The sequence below is a fragment of the Gasterosteus aculeatus genome, chromosome 2, assembly GCF_964276395.1.
Source record: "Gasterosteus aculeatus chromosome 2, fGasAcu3.hap1.1, whole genome shotgun sequence".
Classification (NCBI taxonomy): Eukaryota; Metazoa; Chordata; class Actinopteri; order Perciformes; family Gasterosteidae; genus Gasterosteus; species Gasterosteus aculeatus.
In genome coordinates this window covers 4511117-4537056 of record NC_135689.1, presented here as the reverse complement: position 1 = coordinate 4537056, position 25940 = coordinate 4511117, and the positions used below count along the sequence as shown (strand labels likewise).

Here is a 25940-nt window from a genome sequence, read left to right as displayed (position 1 = left end):
TGCTTTTTTCTCTGTCGGGGGAGACAAACATGGTGATAGAATAAGCATGGCGGACTGGGGAGGTGGTTTCAGTGGCTGTTAAGTTTTGGGTTCGGTTTGGGCAGCGGCTGATTAGCTCGATGCTTCTGGATTCCCTCTATTACCGCAGCCCTGATGAGAGCCAGACCCGTGCCAAGGTCTGGTCAGCCATCCTGTCGTTATTGCTCCACCCTGCGAGGCCAGAGATGGAGGGGGGCGTGGGCGGGAGGGGGCTCCCACAAAATTGACCACAACCAAATTATACGTTTTAGCCGGGCCGTCTTATTCCCGGGGGCGGAGCGAATGCACGTTTGGTGATTAGGAAGCAGGCGGAAGCCAGTTAAAATCTCTGATTTCCCGCGTTACGGAGGTGGAGGGGGGCGCCGCTCTGCGGTCGACTCGGGGGGGGGGGGGGGCGCTCCGTCTCCCAGACACTCTGTTAGTTAATAAAACTTCAATAAAACAAACACGCTGCCAAAGTGAGCCGCTGGCGGGCGAGTGAGTGACACCGGCTTTGGAAGACCTTCGGCGGGTGCCGCCGCGCGCTGCGACTGTGGCTGTGTAGGGTTTCAACCATGAAAAGCTATTTGAAAGAATCCTTTCTTTTCGCAGCACTTTAGGAGCTGCACAAGTGTACACTCATATTTCCAGTTGGTGTGCTCGGTTTGAATGTAATAATAATGTCCCTGCAGCAAAGAGAAGTGACATTACCTCTGCTTTGCAGAAGGAAATTACTTTTTTAATTAGTTCTAGACCTTAAACATTTTTTTTTGCTTTTGGGTCAAAGAAATCATATTATAATCGGGAATTGAGTTTCTTGAATATCACCAATGAGAAAAAGGTCTCTTGTCTCTGTTTTTTTCTGTTTTTGTCGGCGCTGTCTTTGTGGCACATCGTGATAATTGCCCCTCAGCCAACGCATTCTTTACCAGTAAGTGGTGCGTAGAGTTCAATGGGTATCCATAGCAACCGCAACAAAAGGAAAACACACTCCCGTTTACCCTCAGAATTGATTTTGATTCAGTAACATTCAGGATTGATGGGGTTTCTGCGTACTTAATTCAAAACGAACATGGCGCCGTTACAAGAGCGGCTCCTGCCTCGTCTGCGGCTTCGTCGCCAGTCTGCTGGGCTCTTTCCGTCTGCCGTGGCTTCCCCGTTCTATCTATCCGTTCGTCTTGTGGGATGTTCATTTTTGACACATTTTCATTCATTCTGGGGTCGTTCTCCTCACCCAGGCGTGGGTCTGATTTTTAAAATGAAACACCAGCTGCTGCTCTGTTTGGAAGTGTTGGTTCTTTATCCTCCCACCTTTGTTCACACCCGGCATACGGCAGGTGACAGTTTTATGTCAGCTGAGCCTTTACGGATGGCACATTGTGTTTTCACACATGAGCACACACGCACACACTTTGACGTATTTCTTCAATTTGCCTAAACAAACTGTAAAGTTCGAATTTGACTGAAATTAACTAAATGCAACAAAGTAACTCGTTGTGCGCGACGTAAGTTCAGGTGGCATCACGAAGGGGAGACCGGCACGTGGAAGCGTTTACGCTGTTTGCACAGCAAATCATAAACACTCACAAATAGCAGGCAGATGCGGACGTGCACAGAGAGTTATACAAACAGCCACACAACCGGTACATATCCAGCATGCATGCATCACATGCATGTAAACACACGCAGTCCACACGCACATGCCTGGGACATAAACACGCCGTGCTCTCATTTCGGGTGGTCTGTGCATTCATGCCGGTGTGTTCAGATGTTCCTCGCAATCCTCTGTCCTCTTTGCTGCATGTTGGGGCGGTGACGCGTTGGTCCAACTGTGGATGTGCACGCTTTGTGGCGTTTACCTGTTGCTCTCAGAGTTGAGCATCTGCTTCCTCAGCCGGCACCTCACAAGAGCTCTGAATCGGTCGTCCTGACCGCCTAAAGGCCTAAAGACGTGCTTTGTTTACAGGGATTGATTTATTCTGAAACACATCGTTTGTAAGGTAGTTATAATAGTGCTAGAAACGCATGATGGCTCTGACTGCTGTTTCCATTTTGCATGGTAAGTGCTTCAGGGCTCAATCCGTCATCCCGGCCGTATCCTGTGTAAAGAAAGAGCTCTGCAGAAAAGGGGATTCCCGTGAATTTGGCCTGTAGATAAAAAAATAAAAAAAATCCGATCAATTAAAAGTCGTAACGGACATAAACAACAAAAGACAAATAGCTTTTTAACGACTGCACATAAAGTGTACGCCCGGGCCACAGCCAAACAACATTAGTTCTGAAACGATCTGTCCATAAAAGAAACCATAAAGCGCAGACACGACTCTGGCTGTCCCTGTCTCTCAGCTTGCAGCACTAACCTCCACTCGCTCTGTCTGTCGAGGCTGGCGGCGCTCACGCTAACCAGAAAAGGCCTCATCTCACACACCGGCAGCACAACTGTTGTTTTCTGCTCCGCGTGGGATATTCAATTTGCATGATTGCATGTGGCGAGGTAACACTTTTATCCTTGAGATGTCACCCTGTTTCATTTTATTCGAGGATCCATTAAAAACAATTTCTTGTTAGGAAAATAATCACTGCTGTTTGCTCGGTTGTTGCAAGTAACATAATGTCATTCTCTCGTATGATAATGCTGCTTCACATGACCAAATGACACTTCTTCTTCGTTCCCCTCATCAGTCTGTGGTACAAGGCAGAGATAAAAATCCCTTTATCCCATTTTAAGTTTGCCAGGTTCCTCCCTGTTGTATTTACCCCAAATCTGAGAAAGAATCTCAGAGAAAAAGGGGAAGACACCTGCAGCAAACCGCCAAAGGCGCCTCTTCAGTGGGGGACGGAGGTCGCACTAATAATTCACTGTAGGGGGGGGGTGGATATGCTGTAAATCACACCGGATTAGTCCCTGTCACATGCTCGTGATTTACGTAACTGCTGCGTGCGTTCAAGTGCACGAGGACTAAAGTGGTGTTTCTACACTGTGTGCGTGTGTGTGGGTGTGCGCGTGCATGCAGGGGAGAGGAGTGTCCAGTCCCAGGCAGCCCCACAGCTGTTCCCCAATGGTAAATATGCGCTCCTCTGGCTCCTCCTCTCCATGGTAGGGGGGGGGGGGGGGGGGGTCTGTGGGTGTGGGAAGTAGTAGAGGAAGCCGACCTTAGCAGGCACCTCTCCTCAGGGGCATCATCCTTCTGACCCTTGACCTCTGACCCCCCCGCTCCCCTACCTTCCTCTTCCTTCTGTGAATGCTCTCTCAATAACAACCCGCTGCTCGCGTCCAGCCGCACCTTTTCAAAACACGGCCGCGCGCTGTGAGCGAAGTTGAGGCAGGAGGGACGACGAGTTCGTCTTCCTGCGCGGCCAGTCTGTCATTTGATTAAGTATCGTACTTGGGCACAGTTTTGAGGTATTTAAATGTTTCCATATAATGCTACTTTATCTACTTTTCACCCCATCGACCGCTTTTCAAATAAAGACACGGGTGAACCACATTTGAAAAGAATAAATGAGCGGCTACCAACGTTTCTGACTCATTATGATATAACTGCTGCCCTGTTTCATGTTAATACATTTAACGCCTAAAGGGGGAAAATGATCTAATATTACCTTTGATAAAAGTAAAAAATATATATGAAGAGAAGTTTTTTAAGACTGAGAGGTTTTTTTTTCAGCCGTGCCGTACTCATCATTTAACAACCATCTTGGCTTTATGTCGGGGCTTGTGGGGGGTGGGGGGGGGGGGGGGGGGGGCCCGGTTTAGAACCAATAATCTCTGTATAGAAAGAACAGTAAACCGCTGCTTGCACATTGATTTGTTAGTACTATCAAACCAATTATGTAATTTAAGAATACTTCACAAAAATATCTGCAGAATGTATGCTTATATTAATTATATTTGACTTATAAAAGTTTCTGCCGTTTTATTGCTCTACTGAATATGGATGTATTTGTGCACGCAGCTTTGGTCAAAGTAGAAAATCAATTTAGATGCGATCGGCTTTTTAAATGCAGACCAAAGGCTTTGGTTTTATTTGTGTCTTGATGCCAGTGAAATGAAGCAAATTGAGCATGCACGGTTCCTAAACGCCATCATCACGGCTCATTAGCTTTGGGGAGGGAGCCAATAATGTGTCCGGGTCTGTCTTCAAAGAAAAGAAGAAAGAAAGCCAGAAATCTCTCTAAACCACACAAAATAATCTATTACAAGGGAATATGTCATATTTCAGTCTGGTTTCTTCTATTCTTTTCAAAATTCTTTTGTTTTCTTCCATTAAAAGGAACAATGGAGAAAGTTTTGGGCTGAAACAAAGAAGAGAAATAGTTTTGTATTTTGAAAACATCACAAATGAGCTGTGTTTTAATAGCTATCGCAAAGATGCCAAAAGAAATAAACTCAAAATAATGCGATGATGTATCAGACCTTGATACTTCAAAGAGATTTACGATTAAATTATACGGCGTGAGACACTGAGGGAGGAGGCTTGTTCTCAGAGGAGTAGCCTGCTCAAGGTAAGATGTGAAACAATGTTTTAAGTTACTAGTTACTCACACGGAGTTTCCCTCCTGCCACACTACAACACTCTGACCTATTTCACTATTTCGTGTCCTAGTTTCTGTTTTTTTCCTCTCTCAGAAATAGAAACATTTGCAGCGAGAGACATATTTTGCATCCCCCTTTTTTTTTTTTTGTTATCACAAAGGACTTTTTACTTTTCTTCTTCCCACCAAAGCCGCGTGTCCTCGGCGAGAGAAACTCTTTTTTGTAAACGCTCTCCTCTCACCCGTCGGCGTCTTTCGTTTGCGGGACGGTGACAAACTGTTTGTAAACAGCCCTCGCGCCAACCTCCCCCCCCTGTGTGAAACGTACCCCGGGAAGGCCCAGCGTCAGACCAAACAACCGGCACGTCACACCGCCGAATATATTTACAAAATGTCTGCCCAGTGTTTTTACGGTAATTGCGGGTCTGAAGACGTGGCTGGTGTTCTTCCAAAGCACACAAACCCACACGCATACCACAGCAGCGCGTCTCTACCCGGCCTTCACGAAAACCATGTTGTCAGAAGTATTTCTTTGCTCTCTGTAGCACATGATCATTACAGTTTGGTGAGATGGCTGAGTAAGCGCTCCGGAGGCAAGTCCCGACACCGTCCTGTCGTCTCGTCTGCCAACCGTCTCTGCCCACACCGTGCAATTATGTGAACCCGCAGCGCTATCAAGCCTAAACCCCGGGCTCGGGACCGGGGTATTGACTGGAAGCCACGATGTCAGTCACGCGGCCGTGTCTATGTGAGGTGCGCTAACATTAGCTTGCAAATGCTACCGGAAAACAAACATCACGGCCACTTTTAAGTGATGTTCCCGACGTATTTTTCGTATTTTTTTGTTTATTCGTTTCGTTCTGAAGTGTTTGAGGCTTTTTGCAAAGCTGCCAGAAACTATTAAGCGACACGCACACACACACACGCACACACACACACACACACACACACCGGTCTTCCCCTGATGTGAGGACAAATTGATTCTGTGATGGTGCTTAAAATGAAAGTCTCAGTGAAATGTATCACTGTGTGGAGAGGAGGCCTCCGCCATCAGGGCTTGACTGACTACCTCCCTTTTTTCAAAGCAGTCTCGCCAACACTGGAGGGGGAGATGGAAGGGGGGCAAGCTAGCTGAAATTGCTTTTTTATCCCCAAAATGCCTGGAAGCTTTTGTCAAAATACAGGAAAAAAGTGTCAGTTTTAGTCGGCATCCGTCTTGAAGTCAAACCTCTGCACTCGTGACGGAGGGAAGACAAATGCTCTGCAGAGGACTTTAGAGGTCGTAATGCCGCCGGAGAAAAGCAAACATGCGCACACGCACTTTAAAACACGGGGAGTGTGTGTGTGAGACCCTATATTGGGCTGTTAGATCTAACATTTCCTAATGACTGTCTCCTTTCATTATTCTCTTGCATCTTCTCAATTCCTTTACTCGCATCCAGCTGCTGCATTTATTTACTCTTTTCTTGTTTCCTTCTTTGTTCCTACTATTTTCTTTAACGCCTGTTTTACTTGACGTGATATGAAATATACAAGCCTTCAAATTATTCCTATATTACCATGATGCATATTTGCTGCTTTGATGGTGTGTGGGGGGGGGGGGATAAGTAGGTCAAGACAGCGTCTCCAGTGTACGTCTGTCTGGGGGTTTGTCTGACTGTGAGTGCCTGTTTGCCTGCAGAGACGTGTGCAGTGAACAATGGAGGCTGTGATAGCACGTGTCACGATTCGGTGACCGGCGTCCGCTGCAGCTGTCCTGTTGGCTTCACTCTGCAGCCCGACCGCAAGACCTGCAAAGGTAAAGCATCGCCCGCCCAGCCGCCGCCAAGTTACTCTCCCGCCTGTGTGCTCCCCCCCACCCCCCCCCACCTGCAGCTCACAGGAGCGATGGATTCATTTGTGCCCTTGTCCGCTGGTTGGTTACATACTGACCATCATCCTCCTCTCTGGGAGGCTGGCAGAGAATCCACAACTCAAGTAAACCTGCAACAACACTTGATAAAAGAGATTTCATGTGTAGTGAATTTGACTCCAGGTGTAAGATATATTACGAGGCTGCGAAAGACAAGTCAGAGAGTTGGACGTCTTTGGTGAGAACGAGGACGTCGGCCTTGTAGTGTTACACTAACATCTGTAAGTGTAACACAGAAGTGCATTTTATCTCAGTTTGGTTTTAGACGTAAAGAGAAGAAAACAAACTCGAGCAGCTGCGGCACAAGAAAGCAGCGACTTCTGTGGAACAAAGACGCAGCAGAGAAGGGCTTTTTTTTATTTTATATTCCTCTTCAGAGGCATTTATTTCTACCGGAGGATAAAGACTTAATCAAGAGGCAGCTGCCTCGTTTGCGATGATGATGAGGATTCAGAATTAATCGGAGCCGCCGCCACAGCGTGCAAAAGTGGGAATTAACACGCGACGTCTCTGCTGGTTATTGGCTGCAGAAATGAAGAGCAGACTAACCGAAGGGAGACGGACAATGATGAATTGGAGCTGTCTGCCCCGAGGCTTTTCCGTGTGAGAGCAGCGTCCCGTTAGAGCCACGCACAAAGAGATATTAGTGCTTCTAAAAAGAAAGAGATGGCTGATAACGTTGCTGCAGGCTGGATGTATAAATAAGTTGTTACCTGTTTGCTGAAACGAAGAATATAGTGTGTTGTGTTTCCCTCTGACTTTAAAGACCAGTTTAATTTCTGCACTTTTCCATTTTGTGATAAATGGTTTGATGCGTCCGCTGTGCATGATTTTCTGTCCGCAGACATTGACGAGTGCCGTCTCAACAACGGGGGGTGTGATCACGTGTGCCGAAACACGGTGGGCAGCTTCGAGTGCAGCTGCAAGAAAGGCTACAAGCTGCTGACCAACGAGAGAACGTGTCAAGGTGGGAAACCCCTTTCCGGACCGACAAGGTTTCCCGTGGACCCGTACCCCAAACCAACCTCCGTGCTTCCTTTAAACATATTTCATTTTTTTAATATTGTTGGGATGGTAAAACATCGCAACAATACTTTGCAGCCGGTGGGCTGCAGGGAAGCCAAACCGGGCCCCTCCGACTTGTTTGCCCGTTACGTTTGGCGGTAGCCATCGCTCAGCAGGAGCCGGGGCGGACGAGCTGCAGAACAAATAAAGAGTTTGCCGTGGCCGAACACAAGGTGTGGGGAATTAGTGCCCCCCCCCCCCCCCCAACTCCCCTTAGGCCTCTGATTCCTGCATGAATCGAGCCACTGCAGAAACATCTGGTGAAAGAAGACAGGCGGGGAACCGCGGGGCCGAGGTCAGCCTCTCTCTCTCCGAGTGGAAAAACAGACGCCGCTCTCGCGTTCTCTTCTCTTCATTGACGCGCTCGGTCGATATCTGGCCTGGGACACATCAAAGTCGCGCCGTGGCGTTTACAATTGCTACACTGAATCACACCACTTTTGTGTCACGCGGTACACAAACATAAGATGTTTGAGGTCACTGGGCTCCGTGGCCACTTTCTTGTCACTTCAGATCTTTTTTTTGGGGGTGGGGGGGATGCCTTTCTCTCAGAGCAGAACAATGCAAAGTTTATTTTGCCATAATAGCACAGATAACTGAGAAAATGTGGTCCGTGCATGTCGGAATGTAAATCATTTTGTTTTCCGTGGCACCGCGCCTTAACCCTCTCCGTCATGCGCTGTTTGGGTGCGCGGGGGCAACTCGGGAACAGCGTTGTCCTTGTTTGGTGCTGTGTGTTTTGTCTGCAGAGGAGGGTTGTGATAAAGCTCACCTCTTGTCGAGTGAGGTCCTGCCATGCTCACACACACTCCACACCGCCGGCTGCTCCTTATCCGCTCCGCTCATTCCTTTCATTTTTTTTTCCCACCCGTGGAACGACAGCGGGGCTAAATACGAGCAGAGGGCGTCGCAGTAAAGCTTCCACTTTACGTTAATGATTGTCGATGGTTTAGTCCTGGCATTGAAATCAATTTTATATTTCACTTGCAAAAAGCCTTCAAGAGAGAGGTCAAAATCAGAGCTGCAGGGGCCGAGCTGTCCTGACTTTTAGCCCCTATTAGGAAAAGCTCCAAAAACGCATCCTGAATTTTCATTTTGGTATTGAAGGACGTTGACGTGTGATTTGGAAAAAGAAAACCAAGTACATAAAAACCTACTCACTTTTAATACAACAATTTCCACTCGTATTGTAAACCACTGAATCAAAAAATAAGAAAACTGTACAAATTGATACAGCCTGTACTGATTTTCACGTTAACGGTTTTAATGTCTTTTATGAGACAATCCCTCCCAGTTTGTAAAGCAGGATTTTAAAAATGTTAATTTTCTCACAGTTGACAACAAATCTATGAAGTTCCCTTTTGATAAACATCAAATACCCCCATTATGCACGTGGCCAATCAGAAGAAGATGATTGTGGGCAAATGGTGCAGTGCTGCACGACACTTAATAAGACGTTTGCTGTCTCCTCGAGGTGTTGAGATGTGTAAACTGAACTCTGGGTTTATCTCGGTTTAAACAGTCACGGTGTTTCCCTGCCGTCAGTGGACCGTAAATCAGGATTGGACACGTCTGCTGAGCCTGTCAGCATTCCTCCTCCCTCAACAATCTCCTTCTCGCTGCTAATCCACATGAGGGCACTCAGCGAGATGCTCATCAGATGCCATGTTTTCTCCAGAAGGGAACATTTTGATGGAGCTCTTATCTGTTCCGTGTAAATAATGGTGACCTTTTCTTAGCTTTGCCTCCTTGGGCTGCAGTGTGGAGGAAGGATGGAGGTTAAAGTAAAGCATCGAGGGCCGACCTGCAATGAGTGGGCAGATTAATAAAAAAAAAAAGCAAAAAGGAGAAATACTTGATGGAAACTCTGGTTTGTTATTTCTCATTTATCTATGTTCCTCTGCACGTACATCACCTCTTAATGCAATCTTGCCAACCCACTGCATACTTTGCTTTTGCTGCCTGATAAATGCGGGTTGTTCTGCAGGAGTCCCAGATGTCTTCACACATCTCCTTTGTGGTACGACACAAAACGATATAATGATAAGTTGCACATCGACTTCTGGCGTCACTTGCTGCAACATTTTTCGAGGGTAAGCTGAGTCACCACGCCCATTTCCCACAGTGTTTTTTTTTTTTTTTTTTTCAACCCTTCCCTTAAAAGGTTTATGCTCGATATGCCCAAACCAATCACTTTTGCAATGCATCGTGCAGCGCGTGCAAACCTCATCTGTCACTGCCGTCATCTCCCCGGGCGACAAACGGCGAGGGCTGAACCGAACGTCATTCAGCTTGATTCGTGATGAAGAACCATAGTTTAAATGTCCCTCCTGTAATGTGTTGGTTTTTCTTACAACAAAAGTGAATTTAGACATAAGGGTTGTCAATTAACTTGTTTCAAGCATTTAAAAATGAACCTGTGGATCTACAAAGTGAATGACTTAATATTCACATATACTCACATGAACGTCCCTCCCCCCCCGACATGAAGCAATGGGCCCAGCGTGAATATATGTCAATATTATGTGCAACTCCATGCGAGATCTGTGCAGACATTTATCCGTCTGTCTTCTTGGTCTCTTGAAGGTAACCTGTCATTTAACCAAACTCCAGTAATTGCTGTGAAATACCCGCATCAACTGTTTAATGGCGGCTGGCGCTGCCTCGCGACACAGAGGAGGTTTAGATAATGTGAACGAGAGCCGGTTATTTCTGGGGAAATCACGGGAACGTTTTCTTAAATTAGTCAATTACAGTACACATCCAGCAAAGTCTTGCACATCTCCACTTTCTCCCCCCGATGGGCTGCCTGGGCTTGACTTGGATTTTTGCTGACAAACCTTTTTATGGCAATAAAACCAAATCCTTCATCTCCTGTAGCTTCATGTATCAATCTCAAAGGCAGACATTTCAAACGTCTTATCGTGATTCATGAGTCCGAAAGATAAGACGGGGTCCGTATTGAAAGGCTAAGAGACGTTCCTGGCAGGACGGGAGGGGAGGTGTTTTTTTCGTATTTGCACGTTTAGTCAGAAGGACCAAAGGCGGTAAAAGCAGAAATCTTTCTTCCTGCGTGTGACATATTGATTTAACGATCATCAAACGTTTTTAAACGTGTGAAATCCGCATGTCCTCCGAGCCAAAGAGAGAGACGTCGCACTACTCGGGGGTTCTGACAGTACCGTAATGTTAAGAGGAGGCAAGTGAGAGCGATGGGCAGGTTCTTTGGAGCTCCTCTTATCAAACGCTCTTCTGACTCCTGCTGTGGTCGCTTGTTATTTCAAAAATACTACGAAAATTCCATTTCAGCAAATCAAAATGGAAAACCAAATGACAGCGGGGCGTCTTGAAAGACGTCTTGCTTTCAAAGGATGCTCCTTTTTGTCCTCTGTATTGTCACCACTCACAATTCATGACAAAAGGAAAAAAAAAAAAGAAAGTGTTGTGATTGTTTGAACCGTCTGAGAGCTTTTCTAACCGCCTGTCTCTTCTCTCCGCGCAGACATCGACGAGTGCTCCTTCGACCGCGCCTGCGACCACTTCTGCGTCAACTCCGCCGGCAGCTTCCAGTGTCTCTGTCACAAGGGCCACGTCCTGTACGGCCTGGCGCACTGCGGGGGTGAGCCAGCCTTGTCTCCTCCGCTGCTAACCCTCCCTCGGGTGCTCGCGTGTTTGCCAGGAAAGTAACGCAGTAACGACATTTTAAATAGACCTATTGTTCTATTTGAATTTCTACTGACAGCTGAGACCGTAAGAGACGGCGATTCATTTCCAAAGGTCACCTTTTTTTTTTTCTTCGTAGTTTTTGCCGTGTTAGCGACACATTTACAGGATAGATGCGTAGCAAGCTGACAGAGGTTCATTGTCTCAACAGGGTGAATCACGAACGACCTCCTGACCTTTCCTCAAGCGCCACCATGAGATTGATATCTTTGGCGTCGGTTGAAATTTCTCAACATCTATTTTTTGATCAGCAGGAAGTTTATCGTAATTGTGTTTTCCAAAGCTTTGTTTAATGTCCAAAGGCCAATTGTCTCAAGTTTATTTTGTGCTCGATGCTAATGATTATGCTGATTATATACATAACAAAACACCTGCTCAACATCGGCATGTTAGCATGTTAGCATGCCAGTGTTAGCGGGCGGCTTGTTCCCTGGATTCTTCGTGTGTGTGTGAAAAGTTGGGGGGGAAAAAAAAAATCAACTTGATTCAACTCGAACGGTAATCCATCATTTGGTCTTAATTTTGATTTAAATTGTTCACCTTTTCACCCATTAGCTGCATATCACAGTTCCCTTTAGATACACACACTGAGAAGTCTCCACATGCAACCGCATTCTTGTCCAATAACCACATTTCACTGAATGACTAATGGACCGTCCCTCCCGAGCCACTTTTAAGTCTCTGAAAGTTGATTTGTATTTGGAAACAGGCAGCTGCCTGCAGGGCAGGAAATTAATCTCCGAGGTCTTGCTGAACTTGGCTGCGAGGTGAAGTGTTGGCGATTCGTGCCGTAGTTCTGCGAAGGCGAAGGTGGAGCATGACCCTGTTCATCCGGCGCTAACGGGCACTTACGGCACTCCGGTCTGGACCAGATAGCAGGCGCAGCCCTTTGGTGTGTGTGTGTGTGTGTGTGGGGGGGGGTGCGTCAGATGTGCCTCACAGGCAGCGAAGACGCCCGCCGGAGCACATCAGGCTGTTGCGGCGGCTCTTTGATGGAGCGCGTATCGCCAGTCAGGATCTGCGGCTGTCTCCTGCGCCTCGGGGGCCTTCGCTGAAGTTCTGCTCGAGACGGAGACAGCGCATGCACTTGAAGTACGCAGCTAAGCGGTGATTTGTTCCGGGGTGTTTTATTTTTCTCCGTCTGGAGCTCTGACAGGTTGACTGATCAGGAATGTTGCCACAGAATGTAGAGTGAGGAACGAGGGCAGGGAGCGACCACAACACGTGTGGTAAACACAACAGCCTAGTCACACGCTCAAAGAGGGAGAAATGGGATCTTAATGCAAAATGGCAAATTGAGGCAGCTGTATTCGCTGCCTCCATTGAGGCGATAATGGGTTCGTGGGGCCTTTGCCCATGTGACGGACGCTGCTGGGGCCGCTGTGAGCCGCTGACTGGCGAGGAGATGGTCAGGCGCAAGCGACTCCCCGTTGCCCCAGACAGGAGGTGATGAACGGCTTCCTCTCGCTTTTCGTCGGCGCTGCGACAACTGTTAGATAACCCCGGAGATTTATGGCCCTCCCCCGTTGTACCTTTTCACTCCCGGGCCACAACCCCGAGGTTATGTTATTCCACGTGTGGTTTATCAGACGAAATATAACTGCCAAACAGTCCAGCAAGAGGTACTCAGTGTTTAACAATAGAGCCGAACCCCCCCCTCCCCCCTCCCCCCAAACAAACCCAATCAGGTCAGTGACCTGCTGTCGAGCTTTGTGCCGAGGCCTGTCAACATTCCTCCCGACTGAGATTATATGCAGCCATTCTCCCCCCCAGCTGGCAAAACAATCCGCTCGTTTCCGCTGAATTCGTAGGGAAATAGTTTGACTTTAAATACTTTGTAATTATGTTTTAATTCACCCCGTCTGACCCAACCAGGGATCCTCAGCAGAGGGGATTTCTTCTGGTACTGACACTCGTATGTACACATGGATCTCTGAGAACGTAAACCACACGTTTGAAAAACACTGGGGGAAAAATCCCTCTTAAATACTCGACACTGTTTGGACTGGTTGTTCCTGATGTCGATGATGACTCAGCTTACAAAACCGATTAAAATTAGAGAAGGGCAAGATTTCCGTGAACTCCTCAAAACCATCACGGAATTCCTCTCCAGTGACGCGACGCCGTTGTCGCGGGCTCACTGTCAGTTTGTCTCCTTTGATTTCCCTTCTTGATTCCCCTCCCCGCCCCGAGAGATGAGCGTTCGTTTTTAACGTTTACAACAAAGAAGTCCAAATAACAGTTGCCTGCCGACGCTCCCATCAGAGCGTTAGAGCTCTCCGGCCTTCAAATTAGAGGATAAGCGGCGCTCCTCGCACGGCATTTCCGAGCAGCTCTGGCAACACGTCGCTGCTGATGAAGTCATCGTTCTCTCCAGGGAGTGACTGTTTGTGTCCGGGCTGAATAACTGAATGAGAGGCGAGAAAAGAGTTTTTGTACATCAGCAGGCCGGCTCATCAATCACTGCCACCATCTCCGACCCTTTCCCCGAGTCCGCAACCCCCCCCCCCCTTCCCCCTACGGCCCCCATTACGCTCATTTTCTTGTCGGCCTCCAGCCGGCATTTGATCCCCGGATTGCAGCTCGGCGGGTGTTTGTGTGGCCGATCGCGATGTACTGCTCCTCCGCGCGGAACACTGAAGGAGAATGCGGCGACCCCAGAAGGGAAAGAACCACTTCTGTTTGCACGCAAACACGTTCGACTTCCAAGAATGTGGCTGTGCGACAGGTCAAGTGACCCGACCTCTCCGGAGCTCCTCGTTCTGTTTACGGATGGGACACTTTGGCCTTTGTTCTACTCAATACCTTTTTTTTGGCTACATTGTTGCTCAAAATTTTGTCAGTGGTGAAAAAGACAACAAGTCTTCATGTCAACCTGTTTGTCCGCAGACATTGACGAGTGCAGCATAAACCGCGGAGGCTGCAAATACGGCTGCGTCAACACCCTGGGAAGTTACGAGTGTACCTGTCCACCGGGCCACAAGCTGCACTGGAACAGGAAGGACTGTGTTGGTATGTAGCAGCATTGCCCCCCTGTGGTGAACGCACTGACACACACACACACACACACACACACACACACGCAGCCTTTCCGCTCTCTCTTTGCTGACAGTGTGTAATTAATCGTGTGTTTTTTACTTTTTTCTCTCAGAGTTGGTGAAATGTCCTCTGGGACTGTTGGCGCCAAAGGCCACTCTGACCTGTAGCAAGACGGGCAAGAAGGAGAGCTGCTCTCTTACCTGTGCCTCCAAGGCTCACTATCTGGCAGGTATGTAACCCCCCCCCCCTCCCAAGTGCAATAAAAAAAAAAAAAAAATCATTTTTAACTGGACGCGCGCCATCTTTTGCAGAGTCGGATAACAGCTACTCGGTCAGCTGCGGGATCCCCATCCTCCGAGGGAAGTCCCCCTCCAGGCTCAACTCCAGCAGCCAGAGCTGCATAGGTTCGCTGCCCGTTCGGGTTCACACAGTCAAAACACCTCCTGGCCGCAAAGTGTGCTGCCCCCGACCCGCTGTGCTGTGTTTGTCTGTAGAGACTCTGGCCCCGCCAGTGAAGCAGACGGCTTCTTTCAAGATTAAAAACGCCAAATGTCACCTGCACCCGAAGCTGACCGGCAGGACGGAGGACAGAGGACGGACACTTGGACCAGGTGAATCTGTGCTACACGTAAAAAAAATAAAAGCTGACGCAATTATCCCATCAGTTATAAATGCTCCTTTTTTATTAGCAATGACTTGATTTAGTTTTGTTTTTTTTAATTCAACATTCACAGGTTCCGGTTTTGTTGTTTCTTCTTTTTTTTTCTCCGTCAGATACGATTTATAGTTTTGGGCTTTAGACCAAACGATAAAACAAGCAATTTGGGTCCGTCAAGTTTAGAATATGCATCTTTCACAATCATCTGATAGTTTATGAACAAAACAATCAGTCAATTAAAGGAGATAATAATCTGCAGACGAGTGAGAAATACTAAATAAAGTGCCATTTGCAGCCGTAATGATCCTGCCAATGATGTAACTGCTGCCGTTGAGTCATATTTCTCAAGAAATTCTAGATCTTGCCTCTCTGACACAAATGTGTCAGGCATGAATTGTCATTTATTGACGTACGATTGGGGGTTTACTGATTCGGTGTCGTTCGCAGGAGGGGGGCAGCCCTGCAGCAACTGCCTGGTGACATTTGTCAACCTCAAATGTGACTCTTCTAAGAAGACTAAAGGGCGACGTGCTCGCAACCCGTCTAACAAAGAGGTGACGCGTATAACGCTGGAGCTGGAAGCTGAGGTCAAACCTGGAGACACTACAGGTCGGTCATCTTGTTTAAAGCAGTTACTGTCTCTCTATGACGTTTTTATCCTTCAGTCTCCAGCTACAATACAAACAACAATGGACGTATTGGGAAAATAATCCCCATATTAATCCGTACTGAAAATATCCGTTGGAGTTACAGTCCAACCTGATCAGGATCGGCTGCGTTGCTCGTTACGATGACGCTTTTGTTTTATTGGACCTTGAACAGGGAGTTGCAATCTCAGCTGCCTGAGACAGCGCATGGAGAAGCAGGTCAAGACGTACATCAAGGCCCTGAAGAAGTCCATCAACCAGGAGCGCTTCCTGATCCGAGTCGCCGGTCTGGAGTACGAGGTCGCCCAGAAACTCCCCCAGGCAGCTCCGAGCCACGAGAACTGTGGCCCCGGCTGGGAGAGGGACAGCGGGCGATGTGGTAAGACTGGACGAGCCGGACGAGCCGGACGAGCCGTCTCACTGGGACGAGATGCTGTCGTAGCCTGCGATGCCTGTGATATAAATTGTTCCTTTTAGTGTTCTAGTACACACTTTGATTGAAATAAGAAAATGGGAATGGATCTGAGGTGAGTTCTCTCTGACTGATGCCGTTGTGGATGTTTCCTCAGTCAGATGCCTGCCGGGGTCCTACTACCACGGGGAGCAGGAGCGCTGTGTCCAGTGTCCGCCTGGCACCTTCCAGGAGAGGGAGGGGCAGCTGGCCTGTGACCTTTGCCCCGGCAGCGACGGCCACGGCCCCGTCGGGGCCAGAAACATCTCCTCCTGCGCAGGTAGCCCAGTCCTCGTTTGTACAAACGTCTGTTTCTGATTGTTAATACGAGCTCCTGCTTGTTAAAGCGTCCCTGCGTCCTGTGCAAATCCATTCTAGGACAATGTCCAACGGGGTCCTTCTCCAGCGACGGGTTCAAACCGTGCCAGCCGTGTCCCCAGGGCTCCTACCAGCCGGATTTGGGACGGACCCTGTGCTTCCCCTGTGGGGGAGGCCTGGGCACCAAGCGGGAAGGTGCCAGCTTCTTCCATGACTGTGAAGTCAAAGGTCAGCTCGGGCTGTTTTTAGTCAAATAAGGAAAATACACACAAAACAACAAGTACCACAAGTATTAAGCCGCTTCCCTTCCGCCCTGCAGTTCAGTGTTCTCCGGGTCATTACTACAACACCACGGTGCACCGGTGCATCCGCTGCCCGGTGGGGACGTACCAGACAGAGTTTCGGCAGAACTACTGCATTTCCTGCCCCGGGAACACCACCACGGACTTTGATGGCGCCACAAGCGTCTCGCAGTGCAAGAGTGAGTAGGAGCGTGACTTCCTTCCTTCCTTAAACGCGAGCCGGAGCCTGGTTTGATTTGGTCTTTGATGTGTTCCGGGTACGTCCAGACAGGCAGTGCGGGGGCGAGATGGGCGAGTTCATGGGTTACATCGAGTCGCCCAACTACCCCGGTAATTACCCCGCTAACGTGGAGTGCATCTGGAACATCAACCCGCCCAGCAAGCGCAAGATCCTAATCGTGGTGCCGGAGATCTTCCTGCCCTCGGAGGACGAGTGCGGAGACGTGCTGGTGATGAGGAAGAACTGTGAGTGTCTCCCCTTCCGTCCCCCCCCCGTTTCAATAGCGTTCTCGATTGGTCACCACCGTCTCGTATGTGCACCTACAAGGGTCGGCCACGTCCATCACCACCTACGAGACGTGCCAGACGTACGAGCGGCCCATCGCCTTCACGGCGCGATCCCGACGCCTCTGGATTAACTTCAAGTCCAACGAGGCGAACAGCGGCCGAGGCTTTCAGATCCCCTACGTCACTTATGACGGTGCGTGGCCGTCTCGTTCATCACACAGCGCCTCCGTATCACAAAGAAATATGTCAGGAATGCCAGGAGGGAGTTTCTTCAAAAGTTGACTGTAGATACACAGTTTGTTACCGCGACCTTTTAATGGCACCGTGTTCTTTCCATGCTACGTTGTCTTAAAGTGTTTCTCAGAATATCAAGTTGTGATTAAAAGTGATTGTGTCTTGCGTTTGTACAAAATCAGAGGACTATGAACAGCTCGTAGAAGACATCGTGCGAGACGGAAGACTCTATGCCTCAGAAAACCATCAAGAAATCCTCAAGGTCAGCAGATTTACTTCCTGTGTTTGTCGGGCTTCGTTTCTTGTTCCTTCTACAGGTGACTCAGTTAAACAAGAAGCTGCACCTTAAGGCGCGTTGGTGCAAAACAAAGCTGTTGCCAACAAACATTAGCACATGATTTTGTAAAGCAGGCGTGTTATGCGTTTAGCAGCCATTGTGCAACAGCTTCAAATGTTATTCCAGCGATTGTTAAGGAGGAAAGCAAGTTCAGTTGGTAAAGATCAACTTAAGCAAGTGCGTTGCGTTTACACCCGTCTGTTCTTCCCTACAGGATAAAAAACTGATTAAGACTCTTTTCGACGTGCTGGCTCACCCAAACAACTACTTTAAGTACACCACTCGGGAGTCCAACGAGATGCTCCCTCGCTCCTTCATCCGCCTCATAAGCAGCAAAGTGTCCGCTTTCCTGCGACCATACAAGTAAAGCTGAAGCACGGGATTGTGACAGCCCCCCCTCCCCCCTCTCCCCCCTCTCCCCCTTCCCTCCCCCCCTCACCCACAGGCCATCCCGCAACTCTCACAGGACACCAGTCACCCTCTCTAACTTCCCATAGGCTTCGACAGTAAACACTACACGCAGACCTGAGAAACTTTTAGTTTATTTCTCTCGGTTGGGCGCCGGTCTCGCGGGCATCACGAGTGGCTTCGGGTTTCTGTTGTGCAATGAAACCCCCCAAAAAGAAAAGAAAATGGAGACGGCCATTTCAGACGGCGGGAGTGACGTTAAGTGTGACTGTGAGTGTTGTGCATGTGTTGTGTGACCCTGGTTCCACCCTCGGTGTCCTCGAGGAGGAGCGGCGGGTTGGATTCGCGTCGCGTCCGCGTTCCAGGTCGTTGGAGGTCGCGCCATGTTTGAGCTCTTAGAGCCGCTTCGAAAGGTTTTTGCTGTTAAAACAGTCGATGTTTTTGTTTTGCGCCCGTCAGCGTTTTCCGACCTTCAGATGGTGTTCTGATGCTCTTTTGTTTCTACGGCAACACAAATGGGCATAAGTGCACATCTCGGAGATGAATAACAAACTAATAAACGAGAGTGTGACGTCTAGTGGAACATGTCTCAGAGAGAAAGAGAGAAATGTCTTCGAGGGACATTTTGTTTGCTGCTTCTTTTAAAAAGGTCACTTTAATTCTTCAATCTCATATTTTCTTTCTGATGTCGTCTACAGTCTCTAGGTTTAGAACTAAGGAAGCTCCAACGTCTGAAATGCTTAGTTCTTACACACAGAAGGTTGATGTCACATTACCAGTTTGTGTGTTTTTATTTCAATTTTGTAAATAATGAAAATAAACTAGACGAGGGTTTAATTCTTTAATCCTAAATTTCGTACGCAGGACCCCCAAAATTGTTTTTTTTTCCCCCCCACCTTCATGTCCCACCCGTCTCAAATCCAAAGACACCCAGAACTCCCTTCTAACACCCCACTTGCATTTTGTTCTGTCCCAATGAAGACAGCTCTTCCAAAGACCGCCCAAAAAGGTGGGGTCACTTTGTCTTGTGCACTAAGTTCAGAGCCCGCCATCCTACCTTTAAGTACAACGTGCAATGAGTGAGAACACATCTTTATTTTCGGTTACACCCTTTTGTGACCCACAACAAAGCTCGTGAAATGGGATTTAGGCTCTAGGATTCTTTTTGGGACGCGTTGTATTAAATATGTATCAGTCACTGTGGGCGGGAGACGTTTAGGTTGCAAAGTGTAACTGCTCTTAAGAGAGGGACAAAAAAATATATATAAAGTCAGTCAAGAAACATGACAACTTGCTGTGTGAAAAAAAAAAAAAAAAAAAAGAATCCAACACTATGCTTCATGTATATAAAAGGAATTGCTTCATATATGTAATGAAATACGCTTATTTTGCCATTTTACCAAGAATCAGATGAGATTGACGCCACTCTAATCTGGACAGATCGCACAAATACTGGAAACGGAAAAAAAAAAAAAAAAAAGGTGACCACGTCCGTCTCAAAGTAACAAACCACAGCTACTTATATGGTGAGGACATTCCTGGACTCAGTGACTCCAGAAAGACTCTCAGCAAGAAAGGGAATGAATATTTCTCATTACGTGTGGGCGACTCTTTAGCACCACCCCGTCGGTGGAATTGGTAGACGACTGTGATTAGAATCCCAGCTTGTCAAATGTCCGGTTCAGGTGGACTGATCTGCGTGAATGAAAATAAGTGGTCCTGGATATGAAGCGTACCCTCACCGCTGTATTAAAAAAAAAAAAAAAGGCAGAGCCACCCAAACTTTAGGATGACAAAGGGACTTCAGCCGCATCGTGGAACCGGGGCGATGCTGGGCCGAGCCACGAAGACCCCATGGCAGGTTGAAATCCCCCCCCAGGCTGCTCAGTACGTCCAAGTACTGCCTGCAAACAGAGGTGTGCCCCTCGGCCAATAAGCCCCAAACCCACCCCCCCCAGAATCAGCTTCTTTCCTGCAACCTGAAAGTTTTTCTGTTGCCTTTTAACGAGAGTTTGCTATGATGTATCATAGAGTTGATAATGATATTTGCACTTGAATTGTTATTGCTCATGTAAAGAAATGTCTGGATTTTTTTTATTGTCTTTTTAAATGAATGGAATTGGTGTTCTTATTTTCTGGTAGCTTGTTTGTTCATGAAATGCTCACTCACCGTTTAGTCTATAGAGATGATACATAACATTATCAACTGTAAAAAAAAAAGAAGAAAAAAGAAAAGCTATGTACAGAGGTGAATGAAACCGGTTTGTACTTGTTACTTCCCACGACACTTATTGAAATAAACATACTGTACTTCAGCTTCATTTCAAACAGATTTTAATGTCTCTATAAAGGAGTTTACAAAAGTCTTTTGAGTAAGTACAAAAATATCGCTGTTGGAGTATTATGACTACTTTTCGAAGGAAGAAAAAGCTCAAGAAACCATTTTTTCAATCCTCTGCTGTTGGACGGAAGGATGTAGTTTCAACTTCTTCGGTCGTGATCACTTCCGGCTGAAACGATTACCTGAAATAAGAATGCGATAATTAATTAAAGGTGTTATAAAACTAAGAATATGCACTCGTGCGCGACTAAAGAATCGAATACTTTCGTGTACATTTAGGGAGGCCAGGTGACCATCCGTTGGCACCACAGGTAACGGCTCTTGGGCCGGTCTTTCTGTAACCGGGGTAACAGTGTATCACTACGCTGTCTCTGTCCTGGAACAACTTGTACCGACGTCCCCTCCAGTAGGCATGAGGCACATTTGGATCCGGACACGTTATTACTGGGAGAAAAAAAAAAACAGATCATCAAATAATATTCTTTAAAAGTATTGCGCAAGATTTGAAACATTTTAACCTTTGCATTTAGGAGGAGGATCACTCCATGTCCCGTCCTTGGTGCACCAAATGTTCCTTTTTCCGATCGGAGTTCCCACACGACACTGATAGCGGATCACAGAACTGTATGTGTAGCCGGACTCCTGAGGGTCCATCATCACTGCGTTGGTCTCCTCTGGAGGCTCCTCACAGGCAACAGCTGGAAAGAGGCACACAAGAGTTGGCACAGCTAAAGAGGAAGGAAATGTAGAAAGCACAAAAAAGGATGCCAGATCACCACACCTTCACAGACAGGAACACGACCGTCCCAACCGCCACTCAGGCAGTATCTGGTTGCCTGCCCGACAAGACGATGGCTGAATCAAAGTGCAAAAACAAAGATGGAGAATGCAAAACATTTAAATTGAAAATAATTACAAAAATCACACAAAGGGGGCTTTTCCTTTCAAAACAGAGCATGAAGTATGAAACATTTACCGCCCTGTGAGGTCTCAGCGGCGGCCATTTTTATGTATACAGTGGTAGAAGTCACACACACACACACACACACACACACACACACACACACACACACACACACACACACACACACACACACACACACACACACACACACACACACACACACACACACACACACACACACACACACACACACAAAATATTTTAACTTAGTTAACGTATGTTTGTTTACTTCCGGGACAACTAAGCTAAGCTAGCTGCTAGGCTAAGCTAGCTGCTATGCTACTTCCATCTCAAAATCTAACGTTACCCTGTGCGGGACACAGTTGCCAGAGGACCCCCACTGTGTCCCTAAAAGACGGTGGTTTGAAAACGTCCTGGCTAAATGTGGGGAGATTGTTGGCATGTTAAATTATGGAGAGGTGAGACAGGAAGAGTCGCTAGTTCAACATGTTCCACCAGGTGGAATTCTGCCTCCAAGATGATCAAATGTGTGTAGTTGTGTTTAAAATAACAGACAATTAAACAACAGTGTCTAAAATACACACTTTCTAATGTGATTACTCATTACTTTTAAGATTGTTTGTCTTTAGAAGACAAACATTCATTAAAAACATCAATGTCACAACAACAACATTCATTGATCGCCATTAATCTCACTGAATATCAAAATGTGTCATTCATTTTTTTTTTTTTATCTATTGACAGCCTTAAAATACACGTGAAAGGTCAAATTATAGTATGCCATGGCATGTTAAAAAAAATGAAGTGCATATATGTATGAAAAGTGATAGAAAACAAATGTCATAGCCGTTTATATTTTTATGCCGTTTATCTTCCTTCTATATATTCCTGCTCCGAAGATGAAGACCTTTAAGTAGCCTTGACGCATGACTTGTGCGTATACAATGTCCAAAATAGTCATAGCGCACAAAAGTTAGGTCATAGCCAAATAAGTAAATAAAAATAAAAGGCCATTGTCAAGAAAAAGTCTAATAAAAGGTGTATAGCATGGAAAAGAATAAGTCATCGTTTAGAATGTCATGAAGACGGTGGCGCATGGAGTAGAGAGGGTGCGCAAGGAACCGCAAGGTTTGAACCCTGGCTGCTACCATGTCGGAGTGTCCTTGAGCAAGACACATAAAGATGGCGGTATAGCAGACAACGCGTCAGCCCGCTGCGTATTATCTCACAAGACCACAGGTGTGGTTATTTGTCGGTGGTTGTGGAAGAGTACTAGAAGAGGAGCAGCCGGTTCTGGAGCTTCCGAGGAAGAAAAGGTCGCTCCCTCTGACTCAAGCGCGCCTGCATCACGCCTCAGTCCTCACTGACAATACCTCGTACATCACCCTGCATTGACTTTACATTCCTGGTGTCACCGGGTGACACTTCACAACTGCGGCCATTTCTTGACTCCATTATCATAAATACTCTATGACAAGAGATTAAATTTACCATGATCTCTTGTGTCCTTTTCAGTGTTTATTATAGCCTTGGTCCTGCTTTCATGATGTAAAAACTGAATTACAGCTACAACTATGGCAAATATGTTTGTGTGGAAAGTATGGTGCAGCACGTCAGTGAGGAGAAGGCGTGTCCCTCACCCCTCGTCACACACCGCCGTCGCCTTGTCTCCAAACATCACTCCAGAATACTCGAACTGGCCGTTCAGGATCTCTCCTGCAGAGCCGCACAGCTTCCCTTATGGGCACGAAAGAAGTCACGTTAAAAACCCATTTTAGACCTTCAGCGGGATCACGTGAAGGCTCCAAACAAAAGGATCCCGTCGAGGCGCTTACGTTCACACTTGAGCAGCAGCGGGGTCCACTTTCCCGCCACACACGTGCGATACCTGCTGCCGCCCGCTTGCGCGTGTCCCACGCCGCACGCGTAGTGGACTCTGTCCCCGGAGGCGAAGGAGGCGGTTCCCAAGTAGCGGTCGGCGAGCTCGGCGTTGGAGTGGCGGCCGGTGACCGGAACGCCGCATCGCCCTGCTGCACGGACGGTTAAGTGTTCGGTGAGGATGAACGAACGGAGGCTTCAGCGGCTGCTTTTAATGAACCACAGCAACGTGGCGGGAAAACACCGACTCACCGCCTCCGTCGGGGGACCGTGTTTCATCAGGCAGGGGCAGGCACCGGGGGGCCGGGGGCCGCCACAGGCCATCGGGGCCACAGGTGATGCGCTGAGCGCCGTCCAGCTGGAAACCAGGAGCGCACGAGAAGGTCAGGTGGTCTCCCGCCCGGTGCACGGGAACCTCTCCGGTGCGGTTCGCGGAGTGGGCCACGGCAGGGGGGGAGCAGGTGGTCTCTCCCTCTGAGGAGATTAAAGTCATTTTTCTAAATAAATAAAAAAAATAGTGGCAGAGTCTGATGATTCCAGCTGTGGGCGGAGGAAATGTATTAGATTAAAGCCCGGAGAAGAGATGACATCCATAAAAATGCCTTCACACGTCATATAATCTATATATGATTTATTGTCACAGCTTTATCGGTATAATGGAAGACGGGTTTAACTTAATTAAGGGCAAATGTGAACAGTGTCTTTGCATCACCCCACGAATCTGTTTTTTACAAATATAAGTTATGAAATATGAGCAAACCCTTCCGTAAAACCCTTTAGACTATACATAGGAATTAAACTAGGATGTTTTTTCTGGATAAGGCATCAGATATCAGTCTGTACTCATATACATCTGTACGAACAGATATTGCCACAAAATTCATAATTAAAGCAATTATGGTGTGTGACAAGTTTCCAAGATATAGTCCTACATGCAATTGAGGCATTTTCTCACCTACACAAGTCGGGAATTCACCGGTCCAGCCCGACGTCTTGCACGTCATGTAGTTGAGTCCTTTCAACGTGTATCTGTCAACACGGAGAACAAGTCATCACAAACCGGGACGCTCGTTCGGGGAGTCGTGAAGACGCCGCCGGCGCGCGTCACCTCACCCCTCTCTGCATACGGCATAAACTCTCTCCCCCACGACCGTGTCCCCTTCATACTGGAACTCTCCGTGAGGAAGCTCCCCGGCGTTGCCACAGGAGATCTCTGTTGGAAGGGAAATTATAAAAAGGAAAGATCACACGACAGGAAAGCAGGATGAAACATTATGCTGCCAGGTGGAGCAAAATATGCCAATATTTGCCAGCTATCTCCTTTTATTAAAATGCATTTATACTTCTGTTCTCGATCGGTTTAAGCAAGTTGGCGCTTCATGGGGAATTATTCCCATTATACAACAGACTTGAAGACCGCCATGGAAAAGTAAATGAAAGTCAGTGGTAGGATTTTTAAAACGTCGGTCCTTATTCAACAAACTTCTCCTTTGAACTAGAATAATCTTTTATATTAATAAATAATAATAATAATCATTTTAGACAAAACGACCTAGCTTGTTAGCCATTCAGGTCTTTTTTTATAAAATGTTTTATTGGTCGTTAAAATCCACAATAACCGTCGTTGTAAGTTCCCTCCACGGCCGCCAGGGGACGTCATCCCTCTGATAACTGTATTGGCTTTTCCTCCTTGAACTACTTACTGGCGCACTTCAGAGTGAGCTGGCTCCATCTGCCAGCGTCGCAGCGCACGGCTGTGCTCCCCGCGGAGGGAGCGGAGTCCTCCCGGCAGCCGTAGCGCACCTTCTCCCCGCTGGAGAACTTGCGCGTGCCGGTGTACTTCTTCAGGAGCCGCGTGTGAGGAAACTCCGGCGGGGCCGAGCAGTCCTCTGGGACTTGACCTAGGGCTTTTTTGGGGGGGGTTGTAAAAAAGTTAAAATAGAAATAAAAAATAATTAATGTGGAAAATGTGGGCTTTCATTTTTTTTGCTATCGTTTTTATTCCCTTTAAAATAATTTACCGGAAGCGAGTAAGGCGAACGATAAAAGCAGAAAAATCCTCGCGACGTCCCTCATGTCTTGTCCGTCAGGTGCGCTGAGTAATTGACTGAGTAAATCCCACAACAAATGTCAATTTATAAGGGAGGGCGCATGCGCTGCCCCCCCTACCCAGCTGACTGACGTCACGTGGGCACACGTCATGTGAGATCATCCCAGTCGATAGTCAGAACCCTCCCAACAACAAAGGATTGGATTTGATCCTCAACAAACCGAACGAGCAGGTGAACCGCGGGGGGGTGAACTGGTTTTCTAACGTCAAGTCAGTACAACCAGTTGGACGCACATGGATGAACAAAAGTATTTTCGGGTGTCAACCACATTGCACTTTTACTAATAAAAGCCAAATAAACAAAATATTTATAAATGTTGTTTCTAAGTTATTAGTAGTTACTTCTGATATTTTGTAAAACCAATTTAGATCCGTGGAGGCACTAAATGGAATGTGAAACACTTCTATGGCACAACTCAACTAAAAAAACGGAACAATTCGAACTTCCGATGTATTTTGAACTGTTATTGTATCTTTGCTTATTAGCTGCACACAGATTGAGACTCTTGAAAAAAGTCACAGTCGGCACCT

The 25940-nt window shown here is 47.3% G+C and overlaps 2 protein-coding genes across 4 annotated transcripts in view; one reads left to right on the top strand and one right to left on the bottom strand.

The window, feature by feature from the left end:
• scube3 (signal peptide, CUB domain, EGF-like 3) overlaps positions 1-20470 on the top strand; it is a 52054-nt gene extending 31584 nt beyond the window's left edge. Inside the window, exons 7-23 of one of the 2 annotated variants that reach the window (XM_040194237.2) lie at positions 3033-3080; positions 6236-6352; positions 7311-7433; positions 11034-11150; positions 14144-14266; positions 14406-14522; positions 14605-14697; positions 14788-14904; positions 15399-15560; positions 15774-15977; positions 16168-16329; positions 16428-16595; positions 16687-16848; positions 16937-17134; positions 17217-17369; positions 17593-17672; positions 17962-20470. In XM_040194237.2, coding sequence (XP_040050171.2) covers positions 3033-3080; positions 6236-6352; positions 7311-7433; positions 11034-11150; positions 14144-14266; positions 14406-14522; positions 14605-14697; positions 14788-14904; positions 15399-15560; positions 15774-15977; positions 16168-16329; positions 16428-16595; positions 16687-16848; positions 16937-17134; positions 17217-17369; positions 17593-17672; positions 17962-18114 — 2297 coding nt within the window. In that variant the 3' untranslated portion in view covers positions 18115-20470. The remainder of the gene's footprint in view (positions 1-3032; positions 3081-6235; positions 6353-7310; positions 7434-11033; positions 11151-14143; positions 14267-14405; positions 14523-14604; positions 14698-14787; positions 14905-15398; positions 15561-15773; positions 15978-16167; positions 16330-16427; positions 16596-16686; positions 16849-16936; positions 17135-17216; positions 17370-17592; positions 17673-17961) is intronic. The other variant, XM_040194238.2, reaches the window with a different exon arrangement.
• A 2-nt stretch (positions 20471-20472) lies between these two features.
• Positions 20473-25480, bottom strand: LOC120829794 (complement receptor type 1). 2 transcript variants are annotated; one of them, XM_040194241.2, is made up of 11 exons: positions 25321-25480; positions 25003-25206; positions 24413-24512; positions 24255-24328; positions 23552-23773; positions 23257-23451; positions 23062-23158; positions 21278-21351; positions 21015-21194; positions 20770-20940; positions 20473-20678 (listed from the first exon to the last, which is right to left on the bottom strand). In XM_040194241.2, exons 1-11 carry the CDS (start codon positions 25373-25375, stop codon positions 20656-20658), a joined length of 1395 nt encoding a protein of 464 aa, XP_040050175.1. In that variant the 5' UTR covers positions 25376-25480; the 3' UTR covers positions 20473-20655. The 2 variants fall into 2 exon arrangements, with proteins under 2 accessions (XP_040050175.1, XP_040050177.1); XM_040194243.2 differs by having other exon boundaries at positions 23257-23448.
• Between the last annotated feature and the right edge of the window lie 460 nt (positions 25481-25940).

What these genes read in the sequence shown, in the direction of transcription:
- LOC120829794 (XM_040194241.2), bottom strand. Translation starts at nt 25,375, where the DNA reads ATGAGGGACGTCGCGAGGATTTTTCTGCTTTTATCGTTCGCCTTACTC. An exon ending in GCTGCTGCTCAAGTGTGAAC is followed by an intron (nt 23,159 to 23,256) that starts GTAAGCGCCTCG and finishes CGTGCCCATAAG; the next exon opens with GGAAGCTGTGCGGCTCTGCA. An exon ending in TCCTCCTCCTAAATGCAAAG is followed by an intron (nt 20,941 to 21,014) that starts GTTAAAATGTTT and finishes TTTTTCTCCCAG; the next exon opens with TAATAACGTGTCCGGATCCA.